Genomic DNA, 19,720 nt, shown 5'->3' with positions numbered 1-19,720 from the left:
GAACATCTTTTAGGTTCTTATTAAGGTCTGTGGCCCTGTTATGGAGATTTACCCTCTTATTTTCCTGTTTACCATTATCATTAAAAGTAAAAGAAAAGTAATAAATGGGAAATCTTCCAGAGATTCCCTTAAATTGCAGGGATTTCTTTTCACTTCCTGTTCTGGCTATGGGACAGGAAGTGAAGGTAAATCTACCCAAAAGGGACACAGATGGCCAAAGAAAAAGAAGAAAAAAAAAAACAGACAAACCTAAACAGGTTTATAAACCTCCCTTACTTTCCAAAATGAAAAACAAAATTTTGCCTTTAGTTCTACTTAAAACCTTCTAATGTGTTTTTAGGACATGGACACAGATTTACTTGATTGCTTCTTTTATCCTTGTGATCAATATAATATGCATATTAACACAATTTGGAAATCGGCCTTCTTGCATGACCTACCTCTTAAAGTGCACTCCTCTTAAGGGAGAACACATTTAGTTCAGGTAATACTTCTTCTTAGCATAGGATTCCAATGTTTCCAGTTAGTTTAGCTCCCCTTCTCTGTGCTCATTCTAGCTCAACAACATCCTTTATGGGAATCGGAATCCAAAACTAAGCAATATGTTTAAAGGGTAACTCCACTTTGGTGGGGAAAAAAGTTGACAAATAAATATAGCATAAAAAATTGCGACAGAACTCATATTGTAGTTGAAGATTATTAAAATGACCTTTCTTTTTTAGTCTATAAGGCTGTCATTTTCTGTAGGATGCAATGCAATATGGCAACCTGGAGGCCTTCTGTATACAGATGGTGTACAGAACGCGCCCTAGAAATGTAATTCCCTGCGTTTGATTGGCTGATTTTCCCATAAGTCTGCACTAATATACAAATCAAATTTTGAGTATCCCCTGCAACAAAAATTTAACTTTTGGTGTCAAACTCTCAAAAAAATGCAGACCCTACAACTTCCTTAATTACAGCCCTGTGAGTGCAGCAGCTGGCTGATAATTATAAAATCACTCCCATACAAATTCACTCTGCATATGTACCGACTAGGGATGCACCGAAATGAAAATTCTGGGCCGAAACCGAAACCGCAGGATGCCCTTGGCCGAAAACCAAAACCGAAAATGACTTTTTTCACCCAAATGATTTTAAAATAGATAGAACAGGGGCATACAACAGAAACAGGCAGCGATGTACACCTGTAGCTAGTATGTAGTATATGTACTGTGACGGGTTGGCAAGTGGTTAATTTAAGTACCAATGATATTTGTATTATGCAGCATGAGGGGGTTAATGTATTGCCACTGCTGGTCACTGATGCATTAGTGACCGACCAATGGTACTTAATTAACCCCTTTGTGCTGCATTAGTGCAACCAGTATCAGTGTTAATTAACACTGGTTGCACTGATACTGGTTGCACTAATGCATCAGTGACCAGCAATGGCAATAAATTAACCCCCTCATGCTGCATAATACAAATATCATTGGTAGAGTATCATCAGTATAGTATCGCAGGGCTGCTCCACGCTATTTAAACCAGCTGTGCAAGATCAAGTCAGTAAAAGTGACAGAAGACCGCAGCACATCCAATTTCCAAAATAAAAATTGTCTTACAAACAGTTAACTGCTCAAGATTAGTGGAGGTCTGTAAACAGGTAATGGGTTTGTGAAACTTCTAACCTGAACCAACAGTAAATCCTCCAAAAATAAAATAATAAACCCATGCAGCACACACAGAGCTCAAACTAGCTGAATGGAAGCTGAAATGGTTAACAGCCCTGTGTTCCTGCAGCGTCTTCATCTTATCAGTGTATCAGGCAATGTACAGCTCAGGGAGATAAAACCATAAGCAGTGAGGGGAGAGGAGGCTGATCGGTAACCTGCATGATGCCTGAATACGCAGCTATCTGGAACACACTGCAGCCCACCAGCATTCCAATGTGACATTGCTCTAATTCTAGTCATACCTTCTTCTTGCCATGCAGCTATCTCCTGGTGCTCTCAGTCAAATGTGGCGGGCTGGAGAGGGGCGCGGGAGGAGTGTTTTACTGCATGCTGACTGGCTGTGGATGGAAGGGAGGAGGAGCTCCACATTTCAGCCCGCCCATCCCCGACATCAGAGCTCCGATCTGACAGCTCTGCTCTCTCACTGACTTTCACTGTGCTGGAAGGAGTCACACTGCAGAATGTACACTGTCAGCACTCCGCCCCTGAATCCGGGAATAGCAGTGATAGTGGACCTGGCCGACCAATATCAGCGGCCATACATTTTCGGCATCCTTAACCCTTTATCGGCCGAAATTGAATACTCACATTTTCGGCGGCCGAAATTTCGGTGCACCTCTAGTACAGACAAACCGCTATTTCTTCAAAAATAACAAAATGGTAGGAATCTGCTACAAAGTTTATTCAAATCCTTGCAATGTACATAGATCACTCAGGAGGGGAATGTTTTTCCTCAACAAAAGTGGAGTTAAAGTTTAGGGTGAGCTCTTAGTTGCGCTTCAGACAGGGGCAAGATTATGCCCCCCTCTTTGGAGCTCTATACCTCTTTACACAAATAAATATCTTGCTTGCTCTAGTAAGTGCAGCTTAGCATTGCATGCCTCAAAATAGAACTTTGGCCTCTCTTTAAAAAAAAAAAAATTAAACAAAATGCAGTTCCGGGTGATGTGGCAAAAATGCTGCACTGCTCCTGAATTGAAAGCAGAGTAGTTATTTCCATGTAGGCTGCGCCCTACTGAATTAAGTTGAATGAAAAATTGTTCTAGGGGCATAGCTATCAGCATTGTCACTGTTGAGTCATAAGCCTGTATCAGGTCTATCAACACCTGGCCACACCATCCCCTGCCAACTGCTTTCTGGATGGGCAGAACTTCCCCTGTTGCTGAAACCCTCCCACTGTGCAGCAGTATTTGGGGGGGGGGGGGGGGGGGAGCGTGTGAGACACACATAAAGGAAGATTTGGCTCAGTTAGGGAAGGTTGTTGGTTGTTTACTTTAGGAGGTTTGTGCCTTACAAAGCTACTAGGTTTAGACTGTCATACAGGAGGCTTTAGTAGTACTTTAATATAATCCAACTCTATTATGATTCAGAAGAGCTCTGAGGCAGGCATTGAAAACATCTCCCCTAAGCCAATAAAATGATGGCTGTAATACCAGCGCAATGTCATTTTTACCTGGCATTGCTGCCCGTCACAAGCTTCCTGCCCTAGGGTGTCGCACTCACTACACAGCATCTATGGGGTAGGAACATCATCAACCTATGCTTCTTGCTCCTGATTTGGGCTACAGAAAACTTTGTACTCATCCAATATCCATAAGGTGAACTAGACAGGGCTAAAAAAGGCTACTGATGCAAAAAAATCCCGAAGTGCATAGTAAGTTAGCCGCATACTTAATTTTTGGCCGATCAACAAATATTTTCTGTAATTGCTTCATTTTAAAAAGGCCAAACATGGGAAAATGTGCATGTTTTGGAGTGATGTACCGTATATATATATATATATATATATATATATATATATATATATATATATATATTTTTTTTTTTTTTTTTTGGCCCAGACATGCACTTCAAGGTAAAGGGCTGGGTACATTTCTTTGATTCAATTTCAGCCTAGGAGATAGACTAACCCTCCCTTCTCCAACTCAAAGACAAAAGGCAAGCAAGAGACAAAAGCAAAAGAACATAAACTAACAATGACATGCCTGCTCTTTAGAAAGCAGTCACAGAAGAGGGTATATCTTAAAAATATAAACATTTCCTCTAAAGACTCATCCCAGGTCGCAACAATGATGTCGGATGATCTATATGACATTTGCATTCACTGCGCAAGCATCAAATGCTCAGATAAATAAATGCAATGTCATTTGATTCTTAAGCGAGCAATCACACGCCAGTTCAAAAAAAAAAAAAAAAAAAAAGTTGTTGTGTCAATTTGTGCCCTCGTCAACCCAACTTAAATCTTATCCTTATGTTACGCTAACAATTTATGTAGACCATTTACCCCCCTGCGTGCATCGTAATGTAGCCTTGTAATCTGAATAAAGCTCTCCTAATGTAAACCCATGTGCACTTTGAACATTACCATTCTGCTATATTAAATAAGTTGCACTAATGTAATATATTATTAAGCAGACTGTCATATTTTGGAGTAAATATATTGGTGTGCACAAATTACATAAACGTTGCATTGGGAAAAAGGACAGGATTTTTTTTACTATTACCAATAAAAAATCAAAGAAAAAATGTATCCAAATTAAGGCCCTACCTGTCTAGAAAAAAAAAAACAACAATGTATAATATGTTAGGGTAGACTTCAAATCTAAAAGACATAACAAGCAGAACCAGAACAGTAAAAAATAAAAAAATAAAAGCTCTGGGACCCAAGGAAGTTTTGCTAGGAAAAAGGTCCATGGACATATAAGGCTAAAGATTGGGAAGCCAAGACAAAACTGTGGGAAGGGAAGGGAAAGTGTTGGTTAAAGTGGGAAAAGTTAGAATGTTTGTCAGGTCTCTGTCCATTTGCAAAATTTTTACTTTACAAAAAAAAAAAAAAAAAAAAAGAAATTTGAGGTAAGAGAATCGCCTGGACAGGAACACACAGACCGCTATAAAAACCCAACGGAATTTTTAATCCTCAATTTTTAAACAACTTTAAATATGAAAGAGTGCAAGTTAAAGTGTGACAGGAACATTTTCATAAGTTATTAACTTTTTAAAAAAGAAACCACATAGCTGTAAAAACTAGACTCACTCTCTCTAAATCTTGTCTAAGGTGCATGAACATCTTCATTCTTGTGTGGATGCTGTCCTCCTTGGGTTGTAACAAGCCATTCTGCTCCTCCTCTTTAGGAGGCACCAGTGGCTTGTTGAAGTTGCTTTTACGTTTCAGCAGCCAAAAAGAATAAATCAAGTCCACAGTGAGTTTGGGTATTCCTAGTTCAGCTGCCACAGCATCCACGTTTACCATAGTGTAGAATTCTTCTTCTAACTCTTTTAGTTTCTGGGCACGGAGGCTGGTTTTCTCACTCTCACTTTGTCTGTTGTCAATGGCTGGTTTGTGGGAATCTTCCTGCTCCCCTTCAGAGCAATGCTTGTTTTTGCTGTGCTTCAAGCAGTAGGACTTGAACTTAACTTCGTCTCCTTCATCTAAAATGGTCTTCATGTCCAGTGTGTGTTCGAAGGCGCAAGTGACATGAAATGCAGTTATGCAGCTCTTAACTGAACACTGATAAAAGAACACAATACAACTGATGAATTATAAAACGCAAGTAGCTTACAAGAACATAAACTAAAGATAAATTCACATGAGGCAAAAGTGCGTGCATGTGCTGAACAAAGTAGATGTAAACCCATTCATTCACTTCATGAAAGATTATTATTTTTTTTTTTTTTATGTAAACACACTGAAATTGTAAGTTAAGTTAAGTTAAAACAGTGCATGTTAAACTTAGGCCCTTTTCACACTTGTGCGACTTGTCCTGCAATTTGGGACTGCAAAGTCGCATGACAAGTTGTTCTCCATGATTTCCAATGAGTGCCGTTCAGATCTGTACGACTTCAAGTCGCAACGACTTCAAAGTAGTCACTACACTACTTTTGGCCGATTTTAATACATTGAGGTCCAAAGACATAGACATTGCTTTAAGTCCAGTCAAAATTGCAGCAACAAAATCGCGGTATAATCGCGCAACTTTTAAGTCGCACAAGTGTGAAAGGGGCCTTAGATTATCCAATGTTATTTCCACTATTATCCATCTGGATGAAAAGGGGTTTCATTTTCAATAGAAAAGCGTCCATGAACATTTGTAGACAATATCTAAACTTGCAACTTTTACAAGTTCTCCTTGGATCCTGGCAGAGGCCTTCGGTGCATCTGTGCACATGCAGGAGATTTTCTCCACATGTGCAAAAATGGCAAGTCTCGAGCCTTCCATAATAGCCATCTTTGCGCATGTGCGGGTAAAGCTATGAAAACCCACGCATGTGCAGATGTGCCAAAAGGCTCATCGGGACCCTGAAAACCAGTGGTAGGGATTCTGCATGCACGCAGAATCCAGGAGGTAGGTGGGCAATTTCATTCTTGCCTAGGCCAAAAATGCATAAATGCTTTGCAGCACAAAAAGAAATTCCTAAAAATATATCAAATGATGAGAGAGGGAGCAGGCAGGGCAATGAGACTTGATATTGGGTCTGATTTAACCATATAAACTTGAATAGATTTTTATTTTTTTTAACTTGAATTACTGTCACTATACCACAAACAATGCCATTCTTTCACAACTTCAGGAGAGATCTAAGCTACTCTGATCATTTTTTTTGTAAAGTGGGGAGCTGCACTTCCTGCTTCTCGTTGGAATGAAGTGGTGTTTATCATTGCCAGTTCCAGCATTGGGTCCCCAATCCTTGCAATGCTATTTACAGAGCATAGCACAGTGATGACTCTGCGACTGCTTTGTGCATGGCACAGCAAAGTGAGGAAGGTGGAAGCACAGCATTGGAATTGGTTACAAACATTTGAAAATATGATTCTTGCCAATTTCTCAGTAATATTTTTTTTAATTTTGTCATCTTAGATTTTAATTGCCCATTGCTTTGATAACCAAGTGCAAAATGCAATATCCCGCAGAAGCCAATCATTTTTTTTTTTACTGCAGGATATTGCTTTTTGCACATGGTTATTGGCCAATTGGCTGCTTTATAATGTTACTTTTAATTACTTTGCACTATGGTATATCAGCTTTACATGGGGCATACAGTTTAAATAGAATTGTACATCTGGTAAATACATGTATGGCAAATAAATTAATGAACTGTAACTTGATGGCAGGGTTTACTCTGTGGCACAGCAATTCCAGACACAAACGTCTTACTTGTATGCATGCTCCAGTCTTCAGTTTACAGAGACTACAGACCAATGCCCAGCGACTGGGAGGGATGTGAGAAACCTTAGTAATTGGCTCCATCCTTTCAGGGCAAGCAATACTCACCTAGATAAAAGAATGAGTGTTAAACCACAGAGAAGAACTGTAAGCAGTATTAAATGTATATAAATTTAATCACCAAATCGTATGCTAAAACCATTATGCAAGCGTATTGTATACATAAATATTCTGTTTCTTGACAGGAATTTATTTTTATTTGCGCAAACAAAAACATAGGTAAAAAGTAAATGAACTTAAGGTTCACTGTTCCCCCTTGATGTTGCATAGAAAAGAACGGACAGCCCAAAAATGCCAAATTGCCTCCTGAAGCAGGGTCCCTCCAAGACCTACCAGAAGTTCTCTCAATCTTTATAATTTGTGCTTTTTTGTTATTACAGAGGATGGGTCCTGTATCAGACAGACACCACCTGGTTACCACTTCCCAAACAGCCAATCTGCCCCCCCCCCTCCTCATACAGAATCTGCCCAAAACTGGGTCAAAGCAGCAATAAGGGTCCGTGAGGCAGGAAAAATTCAGACTTGTAGGGAGTCCTGCACCAGAAGAGTATTTAGCAGTTCTACTTTTTTTTTTTGTTAATGGCATTAGCTATGGGAGTGTGGCAGTAGACCCCCCAGTCCTTCAATTTAAGGAGCATATGAGGAAAGAAAAATGTTTTGTATATACTTTTCATTTGAGAACCTATTATTTAAAGAGAGCGTGTACTTATTTTTTCACCTACTTCACGATCTTCTATGAGAGGGAGTCTCCAAGGAACATTAGCTACCACCCTCACAAGGCCTGCGTACCAAGACCGGCGAGGCCAGTCTGGAGCCACCAGAATGACTGGAATCCCTTCTGCCTCAATTCTGCGCAGAAGCTGTAGTGGAGGAAAAGCGTAAATCAGACGATACTGACCCCAAGGGGCCACCAGAGTGTCTGCAGCATCGGCCAAAGGATACCGAGATCTTGCCACAAACCTCTGAACCTTCCGGTTGAAATGAGAGGCCAACAGGTTCACAGCTGGAGTCCACCACCAGAGAGACAGTTTTTGAAACACTACCAGATGAAGAGACCATTCCCCTGGACTCAGGGCCTGCCGACTGAGGTAGTTCACCAGCCAATTTTCCACCCCTGGAATGTGCACAGCAGAGAGGGCTGGAACATATTGTTCTGCCCATCTTAGAATGCCGGTGTTCCGTGAAAAAACCATACCCGTGAGAAAACCATACCCTCGTCACTTCCGGTGCAGCTACGGAGGGTATGGATTTCTCACGGTAGTTAAACTTGCGGCGCTTACATGAAAACACCTCCTCTACAACATAAATCATCCGCTCCTTCCCCTGTCACTTCCCTCATCTCCGGTAATAAATATAAAAGCGGATCACGGAGCCGCGATCACCGTCACATTTACATCTCATACACCCGCCGCTGCTTTTATATTTATTACCGGAGATGAGGGAAGTTACAGCGAGAGCAGAGGAGATGATTTATGTTGCAGCCGAAGTGTTTTAATGTACCCGCCGCAAGTATAACATTAGACACAGTGCCGTGATAATTTCATGCCCACCGAGCATGCGCACTTGTCAAATTCTTTCATGTTCATTTACGTATCCCGGGGCTCTGAGCATGCGCACTGCTGCGCTGCTCAGCTGTTTCAGACAGGAAATGACGAGGGTATGGTTTCTTCACGGGGTATGGGTTTTTAACGTTACACCGGCTAATTCTCTGGCCACCAGGTCACTTTTGGTGCCCCCTTGATGATTTATATATGCCACAGCCGTGACAACCCTGCAGACGATTCATTCACAGGGACATGCAAAGTCTGATTGCCCGAATCTCCAGGATAGTGATCGGCAGACCGGACTCCTCCCGAGTCCAAACCCCTTGAGCCGAATCCATGCTCAAGACCCCTCCCTACCCAGACAGGTTGGCGTCCGTGGTTACCACAGTCCAGAACAGGGGGAGAAAGGACATCCCTTGTCGAAGCGCCAGGGAAAGGAGCCACCAAAGCAAGGATCCCCTCGCACCCTGGCTCAACAGGATCAGATTGTCCAGGGTTTGAGGATTCTTGTCCCATTAGGCAAGAATTTCCTTTTGCAGAGGCCTGGTATGGAACTTCAAACTTAGCACTTGCATGCAAGTCCTGAGAAAGAACGGACAGTTGGACAACAGGAGCCGAATTGCATGCTGCAACTTCAACAGTTTTGCCTCCGGAAGAAACACCCTGGCTGAGGCTGAATCCATTCAGGTCTAGGTAGTCCAGGTTGTTGGATGGAATCAAGAGCTGATTTCTGAAAATTCAAAGTTGAGCCGAACTGTTGCAGAGTTTGCACAGTGGATGTCCAGATCATCTTAAAGACAGAAAGAGACTCTGCCCACAGGAGGAGATTGCCCAGGTACCCCAGTACCACGATCCCATTCTGCCCGAGCAAGGCTAACAGCGGGGCCAACACTTTAGTGAACACCCAAGGAGCTGAGGCGAGACCAAAGGGTAATGCCACAAATTGGTAATGTTCCTCTCCCACGGCAAAACAAAGAAAACGCTTATGCCCTACATATATTGGGATATGAAGGTAAGCTACCTTTACATCAAGAGAGGCCAGAAAATCCCCTTGAAGGGATGCCAACACCGTGCGAATGGACTCCATCCAAAATTTCTGAACCCGCATAAAGGGATTCAGGGCCTTGAGATCCAAGATTGGATGAACCTTGCCTTCTTTCCTGGGAACAGTACATAGATTTGAATAAAATCCCTGAAAACGTTCCAACTCTGGAACCAGGACAATTACTTCCTGTGATAGCAGATCATGCACTGCCCCGTATAAGCCCTGCAGCTAATCTGGGGACAGGCGCAAGTTGGAAGGAAAGAACCTTGCCGGAGGCAGGTACCGAAACTCGATCTTGTAACCGGACCAAATACACTTGTGAATCCATTTGTGGTGAATGAGAGAGGTCCACGGGTTTGGAAAGAAGCAAAGACATCCCCCCACCCCCGATACGGGTGAGGGCACCCCTTCAGGCAGAGGAGGGCTTGTCTGTGGAACTAGTGGAACCAGCCCAGGTCCTTTTGGAACCCCCCGCAAAGTGACGGGTGGACTTTTGTCCCTTGTCCAGCGAGCCCGCAGGACAAAAGGGTCGTTTGTGAGCTGAGAAGAAAGGACCACGTTTACAATGAGGTTCTTTGCTCTTGGCAACCTGGGGAAGCAGAGTACTCTTCCCTCCCGTAAGAACATTAATGATCTCTTCCATAGAAGCACCGAACAAATAGTCTCCTGCAAACGGTAGACCAGTCAGCACCTTTTTTTTGGAAGCCTGGTCAGCTGACCAGTGCCTTCAACCAAATCATGTGGCGGAGGATCACCACAGTCACAGACACTCTGCCAGCCAAAAGGGCCGCATCCAAGGATGCATCACAGATGTACTGTAGCCCCTGTACCAACTGATCCGCCAGCTCAGGAGGCTGTTGAACCCCTTCCTGATCCTGGCGTAAGAGTTTCAACCATTCCGTTAAGGTCTGGGAGACCAAGGTGATAGCAAACACTGGCCTCAAAATTAAACCCGCCATGATGAAAAGCTAACGGACCAGAGCCTCAACTCTCTTGTCCACAGGGTCTTTAAAAGACGGGGAATCCCCCCCACCGGAAGAAATGTGGCCTTATTCAATCTGGAAACCTGAGAGTCCACCGCCAATGGAACCGTTAGCATCTTCAAATGACTCCTCGAAGGGATATCTCCTAGTGAAACGGTTAGGTATACCAACCATGCGTTTCGGGGATCTCAACTGACTAGAGACTATCTCGTCGAAATAGGCCAGAAAAAGGAACACCTTAGTCAGCTTGAATTGTCTACGGGTGCCAAATTGCACCGGCGCAACCGACTCAGATGTGTCCTCCAATTTTAAAGTTTCCTGTACTGATACAATCAGTGCCTCCACAAGTGCCTTTGCATGCGCGGCTGTAGTGGAAGAGGAACCATCCTCACTGTCAGAGCACTCAGGGTGCGTGGACGCAGACCCAGTGGGTTGACTCTCATTCGCGGCGGGCAAATCCACCACAGACTCTTGAGGAGGCAGAGGATACAGGTGAAGGCGGGGGGGGCACTTCTTGCTAGGCCGCTTTTGAAAGGCCAAATCAACCTTTGACACAAAAGACAGTAGGACCGCTGTCACGGCCGCCAGGGTAGACAGACTCGCAGCTTCTTAGAGTGGGTCAGATTTGTTTCCACCTAGTGCTACTCCTATGGAGAGCAGCATAACCCAAGGGTCAAAATAGAGATATAGAGCTGTGTCCATCAATGAACGAAAGAGCCATTTTTATGATGTTCATTGATGGACCCAGCTCTTCATTTTTTTGACTGTAGGGTTATACTGCCCCCTACAGGAGTAGGACCCTAGGCATAGAAAAAGCTTGAACACGCCTATGGGGCAGTCCCTGGACTGGGGGTATACTCCCACTTCCTGCCATAGGTTTTCAGTTTTTTTTTTCTGCCTAGTCAGGAGTAAGCACCTAGTTCCTTGCTGGGATTTCTGTTCCTGACAATTTTTTCTTTATACATGGAATTTTTTCCTCTTTTTATTATTTTGTTTCTGTGAGAGCTACAATCAAGTGCTGGACTGGGCGACAAACTAGATAATAAAGATTCTTAGGGTCCCCCCAATCCGGTCAGCGAGCGCATGCAAACCCCAGCTCTGCGACATAGCCCCACTGGACAGGTGCTGGCCTGCGAGTTTAACATCTCTCGAGGGCGCATAAGAATGCGTCGCAGCGTTTCCTCCTGGCCGACAGCACCCACATTATGATGGAGCGGTGTCCTGTCCGGAGCGGTGCCCACCCTGTTCCTAGTGTGGTAAGTGGCTGTACCCCCACTACCCCTGGAGGGATTTGGGGTGGACGTGGGCCCCTCCCTGGGATGGTCGTAACCCCCGGGTTCCCATCCTTCCCCCGAGCCCCTCTAAAATTTCAGTCACTGAGTCTTTGGGCCCCAACCTGGGGTATAATTTTGTATAATATATGAAATAAGAATTGTGAATTTAATCTGTTTGTAATGTTCTATGACAGTACCGATAAAGTCCTACTGCCCCACCCCACTTGTTGCTTCTATCTAAGATTTTTGAGCTTGCCAATAAATAGTCTTGTATAAACTCCAGATTGTCTGATATAATACACACTTGGGAGGGCAATTTCTAAAGCATCCTAATACCAAGCATTTGTCAAAGGCTCTGTCACTAGCAATGAAGAATAAGCGATATAACAAACCGGAAGAGAATGGCAAATTATTACCTCTGGTATCCAGAGAGCACAGCTTACATGTGCCCATTTCGTACCAGTTCTTGTAGCTTTCATAGCTCCACCTCTCTTTGGGCACAAAATACACTGCGGGTGAATACCTAAAACACACGTTCGACACAGCCAGCTGCCTTCTGGGACCTTCAGGATGCCATAACATGCCTTTAAGCAAAGAAAAATAAGTCATACAGCAACCTTTGTATTTAAGTATAAAACCTACATATTATTGTAGCTCCCCAGATTATGTGATGAATAAATGTATAGCTATGCAAACAAGACATTTTTCCCTCTTTATAAGAACGCTACAACAGTAACCAAAGGGAAGTATATTATGACCTAACACGATACAAAAAGGTTCCTTCCTCTTTTGCCACATTAATTTAGGAACATTAACATCTTTTACAAAGCAAGGGAAAAATGGATAAAGCCATATGGGCATGTACTCCAGTTCTACCAACGATTTATGTACACAGGTAGCTAAATCACATTGCCAAGACACTGATTACGCCAACTGCACATATGTGAGATTACCAGCAAAACACAATCCATCTATGGGACTTGAAGGGACATGTTTAGGACACAGTGTTGTAGGGGTCTGGTATTTAAGTATCATAAATGCTTCGGTAAATAAGCCAATATATAAGATTCTAACCCATTACTCATTAGGTTTCCCTAATTTTCAAGAGGCACTTCTGAATCACCTGGTGCACACAGATGTTGCAGCTATCACAGAACACCATTTCATTGCCTTCCTCACTGTCTGGGGAGCGGCAAACATCACAGATGACATCCTCATCATACTCTATGCCCAGACCCTCCTCTGTCTCTATTGCATGATTCATGTTTTCATGGCAATGACGTTCCAGTGCTTCTAAAGTCTTCTCCATAGTGTTCTCATCCACTGGAGTGCAACCTGTGGCAACAACATAAAAATGTATTGGTCCACTGCTCAACCAATAATGATCAAAGTAGTAAAAAAAAAAAAAGGGTTGGATTTGAATAAATCAAATTATCAAGAGCCTAAAGGAAATTAATTATAAAATCTCTGAGCTATATAATGGCACTTTTCAAGGAACCGTGGTGGACAATGCATAGTGCAGACCACTGCATCCATCAGTCAACTCTACCTACTATAAGATAGCTCCCCAGGGGTATGGCTATCTTATCCTTTATAATTATTGTTTTGAAATCTCCTTGTGTCCATATGTACCTCTCAGGCTGATTACCTAAATATTGTTAGAGATGACCAGATTAGGGCCCTCACTAGTTAACCACTTTCATACCGGACCTATTCTGGCACTCCTCTCTTACATGTAAAAATCATAATTTTTTTGCTAGAAAATACTCAGAACTCCCAAACATATTATATATATATATATATATATATATATATATATATATATATATATATACACACACACATACACATACATTTTTAGCAGAGACCCTAGGGAATAAAATGGTGGTCTTGCAACTTTTTATGTCACACGGTTTTCAAACGTGTTTTTTTGGGTAAAAAAAACTACTTCATGAGTTACAAAAAAAAACAACCTAAGTTAGCCCGATTTTTTGTGAAAGTTGATGTTAGGCTGCGTAAATAGATACCCAACATGTCACGCTTTAAAATTGCACACACTCGTTGAATGGAGCCAAACTTCAGTACTTCTAAATCTCCATAGGCAACGTTTTAACATTTTTTTTACATGTTACCTGTTTAGAGTTACAGAGGGGTCTTGGGCTAGAATTATTGCTCCAACATTCACGGAGATACCTCACATGTGGGGTTTGAAGGCCATTTACATATGCGGGCGCGACATACGTATGAGTTTGCTTCTGTGTGCGAGCATGTGCGCACTAAGGCTCCGTTCACATGTGAGCGTATGGATCGCGGGCAGAACCGCCGCGGTTCCCCCGCGATCCGGAGATTTATTGCAAATCGCGGGACGCCTAGCGTTGCCCGTTGATTTGCAATAGTCCCCCAAACGCCGAGCGATGTTGCCGCGATTTCCGCCTGCCGAATCGCGGCAACCTCGCGCAAACAAAATCGCGGGACGCAATACGCTCCAAAGAAGTACAAGAGCTTCTTTGGAGCGTATTGGGTCCCGCGATTTTGTTTGCGCGATGTTGCCGCGATTCGGCAGGCGGAAATCGAGGCAACATCGCTCGGCGTTTGGGGGGCTATTGCAAATCAACGGGCAACGCTAGGCATCCGGCGATTTGCAATAATCTCCGGATCGCGGGCGGAACCGCGGCGGTTCTGCCCGCGATCCAAACGCTGACATGTGAATGCAGCCTCAAAATTTTTTTATTTTGTTTATTTTACTTTTATTTTGACACTTTCCCTTTAAATTTTCTTTGTAATCACTTTTATTCCCATTTACAAAGAATGTAAACATACCTTGTAAGAGCAATAGGGCATGACAGGAGATCTGGGGTCTATAAGTCCCGGGATCTTGCTTCTAGGCTGGAAAGCCGGAGATAAAAAAATAATAATAAAAAAAAAGAGTCTCGGCTTCCCAGCCAAGGAAACGGCAGTGTTACATATGCCGAGGCCGGACGTGACGTCATAACGTCGCACCTGGCCTCTGAAGGTCATAAAGATGACCGGGGACCATCTGGTCCTCTGTCAGCTCTATGGTAAACAGCCACCACTGGCCGATTCATTCTCTGACTTGCTGGTTGCACGGACGAGCTGGTAAAAGCACCGAAGGGTGATGGGACATCCCCATCCGCCCCCTGTAAAAACAATCAAGCGGATGAACAGCCGCTTTGATTGTTTTTACCTGACAGGGAATCGCCGGCTGAAAAAGATATCTGAATGATGCCTGCAGCTGGAGGCATCATTCAGATTTAACCACTTAAACTTCAGGATGTCATATGACATGCACCTAAGAATAAGTAGTTAATACCAGTTATGTTTTACCAAATAACTGCAAAAATCATTTTATTCAGTTATTTAAAATCAGGTAATGCCCAGTATTACTGTTACTCTCTGTTGCTGTAGGAATCCTAGACAAGAGACAAACTAACATGAATGCCCATGACGCTCTTGATAACACCCATAAACATGAATTAATCATGAAAATCAATGATCAGGAGTGGTGTCCATAGGAGCTTCCACAGAACTATTGGTCCAGTGTCGGAAGTGACAAGGCTTTAATAGGGATGCACCGATATATTAAAAATAGGGTTATCAGTGCTTTACCGATAATGGCCACGAAAAATGCATGCAATTTTGCAATCATGAGTCACGTGACTCAAAAACCTCATCAAAAACAGAACACAGGTGTGTTTTTGCCATGTTTTCAATGCATTTCATTGGGGAGACACACACAATCTAAAGCAGGGGTGTTAAAACTATGGCACTCCAATTGTTCAGGAACTACAATTCCCATCATGCCTCCTCATGTCTGTGAATGTCAGCGTTTTACAATGCCTCATGGGATGTGTAGTTACGCAACAGCTGGAGGGCGCAGTTTGAGGATCCCTGATCAAAAGGGATGCATTTTTCTTCAGCTTTTCTTGCACTTTTTTTTTATAATGCAATAGCACTTCAAAAACTTTTAAAAAATCACATACAATTATATATAAAAAAAATATATATGTATTTAAAAACTGTCCATTTTGTTTTTAGCCAAGTGCATCCTGAATTTTTGGTTTCGGTTCAGAATTTTTATTCAGGGCCAGTTCACACCACATGTAGTCCAGTGTGTTTTTTTTTCTGCATCAAAAACGCATGGATAGTAGGTTATATGGTTTTCAATGGCATAGTTTACACCAGTGCAGACAGTTCCAGTGTGTTCCAGTAGAAAAAAAAAAAAAAAAAAAAAAGTAGAACACGCTGCCTTCTTTCTTCAGGGTTAAGAAGAAGAAAAAAAAAAAAAAAAAAAAGAGAGGGGGGAATGCACTGGACTGCATCAAAAACGCACTGGAACACATCAAAAACGCGCACGCAGAAAAGCATCCGGACTGCGTTTCTGTGGTGTGAACTGACCCTCAATGTAAACTACCTTATGCTTGGGGAAAACAAAATAAAGCTTACAAACACTGAACATTCTATTCAAACAATAAAATATAACCAGTGTAATGATGCATTGAAGCTCTGGAAGTAAAGAGCCTCAATTACTTGTATTAAAGGATATCCAACTTTTATCAGAAAAAAAAAAAAAAATCTACAGCAGAATTTCAGTATTCAAAGACATACACAAATCCATAAGCAATAGAATCCAAGACGTCTAAACAAGCACCTTTGTGTTCCAAACATACCCATATCTACAAGTTCAAGGTTGCACTCTTGAAGCCAAAAGAGGTCCATATCATCAAGGTCATATCGGCACATGCTTTCTGCTAGTTCCAGAATGTTTACATATCCTGGTTCTGATGGCTCCTGCCCTGAGCAATGGATGTACTTTCGTGGACGGGAGTACAGCACCTCTTTTACCTTTTCAGCAATGACCCTGTAGATGAGAAGCAAAAGTTCATATCATAGTATGTTCCGGCTATATTCCAAACACATTTTCCAAGGATGAGGGCTGCTCTCCAGGATTTAGACTGGGAGGGAATATTGGCATTGATGAGCACAGAACAGAAATGGAAAATTTTCAAAAAAGACTTTATGCAAACTCACTGCAAAGTATATTCCCATGGGTAATAAGTTTAAAAGGCCAAAAATAAAACCTATGTGGCTCATGGCCAAAGTTAAAAAAAGCTATAAAGAAAAGAGCTTTTAAAAATATAAAAATGAAGGAACACTATAATTGTTTAATTGTTACAAAGAATATAACAGAATATGTAAAAAGGAAATCAAGGACGCAAAAATTCAAAATGAACGACAGATTGCAAAAGATAGTAGGACAAACCCCAAAAAATTCTTCAAATACATTAATAGGTTAGGTTAGGTCTGAGCATGTAGGCCCTTTACAAAATAATCAGGAGTGGGTGACTGGGGACAAAGAGAAGGCAAATTTATGAAATACTTTCTTCAGCTCTGTGTATACAAAAAGGAGCCTGGGGAAGCTCATGACCATAATGCGGATAGTATTGACACAGCCCCAAATGATCCACAATGGCTCAAAAGTGATATGGTCCAAAAATATTTAGACAGAATAAGGGTGGATAAAGTGCCTGGACCAGATGGCATTCACCCCCGCATCCTAAAAGAATTGAGCGCTGTAATTTCTAAGCCTTTGTGTCTAATTTTTAGGGACTCGTTAAGGACTGGAATAGTACCAATGAATTGACATAGGGCCAATGCGGTGTCTATATTTAAAATGGGATCAAAGTCCACATAGATGAGTTATTGCTGGAAAAAAAATATTTTAAGCAACAGACTGGAATCATGAAAGACAGAAGTTGTGAAACAAACCGGATTTCTTTTTATGAGGAGGTAAGTAAAACTTTGGACAGGGGGGTGGCTGTGGATGTAGTATACTTGGATTTTGCAAAAGCGTTTGACACAGTTCCCCATACATGGCTAATGTGTAAGGTAAAGTCTACTGGCTTGGAAAGATCAGTTTGTAAATGTATAGAAAATTGGCTAAAAGATAGAATTCAGAGAGTAGTGGTTAATGATTCTTACTCTGAATGGTCTAAGGTTATCAGTGGTGTACTCCAAGGTTCAGTGTTGGGACCCTTACTTTTTAATATCTTTATAAATGATATAGGGTCTGGGATTAAAAGTACCATTTAAGTCTTTGCAGATGACACCAAACTTTGCATTTCAATAACCTCTTTACAGGATGTCTATAACTTACAAGCTGACCTCAATGCCCTGTTTCATTGGGCAACTATATGGCAAATGAGGTTTATTGTTGATAAATGTAAAGTTATGCACTTGGGGGCTAAGAATATGCATGCATCATACCTACTAGGGGGAGTAGAACTGTGGGAATCCATAGCAGAGAAGGATCTGGGTGTTATGGTAGATCATAAGCTTAATAATAGCATGCAATGCCAAGCTGCAAATTTCCAAAGCAAGCAAAGTCCTTTCTTGTATTAACAGAGGCATGGACTCCAGTGAGAGAGATATAATTTTGCCCCAGTACAAATCATTAGTAAGACCTCATCTGGAATATGCAGTTCAGTTTTGGGCACCAGTTCTTTAAAAGGATATCGGGGAACTGGAGAAAGTGCAGAGAAAGGCAACCAAACTGATAAGAGGCATGGAGGAGCTTAGCTATGAGAAAAGATTAGGAGATACTGAATGTATTCTCTCTTGAGAAGAGGAGATTAAGAGGGGATATGATCAACATGTATAAATACATAAGGGGTCCATATAGTGAACTTGGTGTTGAGTTGTTCACTTTAAGGTCAACACATAGGACAAGGGGGCACTCTTTACGTCTAGAGGAAAACAGATTTAGTCTCCAAATACAGAAAAGTTTCTTCACCGTAAGAGCTGTGAAAATGTGGAATAGACTCCCTCCAGAGGTGGTTCTGGTTAGCTCACTAGATTGCTTTAAAAAAGGCCTGGAATCTTTCCTGGGTGTACATAATATAAGTGGGTACTAATATTTATAGGTAAAGTTGATCCAGGGAATATCAGATTGCCTCTCGGGGAATCAGGAAGGAATTTTTTTCCCCTGCTGTAGCAAATTGGATCATGCTTTGCTGGGGTTTTTTCGCCTTCCTCTGGATCAACTGCAGGTATAGGATTGTGTATATGGTATTGTATAGTTGGGTTTTCATTACTGTTTTTTTTATTTTTTATTATTGGTTGAGCCAGATGTACTTGTGTCTTTTTTCAACCTAACTATGTTACTATATATATATATATATATATATATATATATATATATATATATTTTTTTTTTTTTCCTCACAAGGAAGAATGGATATTTTTAGCATAAAAAATGCAAACGCTCTCTTAAAGTGGAACTTTACCTATAACAACTTGATATAAAATAATGTTCTTTAGCAAGGAACATAAATTTCTCACATTAAGAATTATGCTACCAAAATTTGTGTGTGCTGTAAATTGCCTCCAGCAATGCTCTAGGTACTTTTTGCTGGAGGCTGACATTTTGCAGAAACCCAGAGCCCCTGAACAGCAGTAAATCTTTAGGCAGTCAGCAGACTGGCCTCAAGTGGATCTGATTTTCACAGTACCGAGAATAGAGAGCAACTGAGGTTTTGCAGAGCAGGGGGGAGGAGGAGAGCGTATTACTGCATTTTAAAAAGATTAGACACGTTTTAATGTTTTACATAGCTATACCTGTAAAATGAGCCAGCATTAAGTAAACTATCAGGAGTCAATTTTCTGACTAACGTTCCACTTTAAAGGACATTGTTCTGACCTGAGAGAAGGCTGTGGGATAGTATCTGGATTAGCTGGAACTTGAACACCTTTCTCCCACTCCTGCTTCCAAGTGTCCACAAAATGGTAATAGTCCTCTTGGTTGACATGTTGCGAGTCTGGAATCTTCATTGCACTAATTAAGTCTTTTCGGAATACCTAAGATAATAAAGACAAACAAAACATTAATAAGTGAAGAGCAATAAGACAGCATTATGTAA

The 19,720-nt window shown here is 41.8% G+C and overlaps 1 protein-coding gene across 2 annotated transcripts in view; it reads right to left on the bottom strand.

The window, feature by feature from the left end:
- The window catches only part of JADE3 (jade family PHD finger 3), a 163,599-nt gene that overhangs the window by 67,288 nt on the left and 76,591 nt on the right, over nt 1-19,720 (bottom strand). For both annotated transcript variants that reach the window (XM_082246078.1, XM_082246079.1), the window contains 6 exons: nt 19,501-19,658; nt 16,472-16,662; nt 12,907-13,118; nt 12,200-12,367; nt 6,869-6,985; nt 4,750-5,223 (listed from right to left, as the gene is read on the bottom strand). In XM_082246078.1, coding sequence (XP_082102204.1) covers nt 4,750-5,223; nt 6,869-6,985; nt 12,200-12,367; nt 12,907-13,118; nt 16,472-16,662; nt 19,501-19,658 — 1,320 coding nt within the window. The remainder of the gene's footprint in view (nt 1-4,749; nt 5,224-6,868; nt 6,986-12,199; nt 12,368-12,906; nt 13,119-16,471; nt 16,663-19,500; nt 19,659-19,720) is intronic.

Source organism: Pelophylax lessonae (genome assembly GCF_965119305.1).
Source record: "Pelophylax lessonae genome assembly, chromosome: 2".
Lineage (NCBI taxonomy): Eukaryota > Metazoa > Chordata > Amphibia > Anura > Ranidae > Pelophylax > Pelophylax lessonae.
The sequence above is the reverse complement of the archived record's forward strand: the minus strand, read 5'-3'. Positions and strand labels throughout refer to the sequence as shown.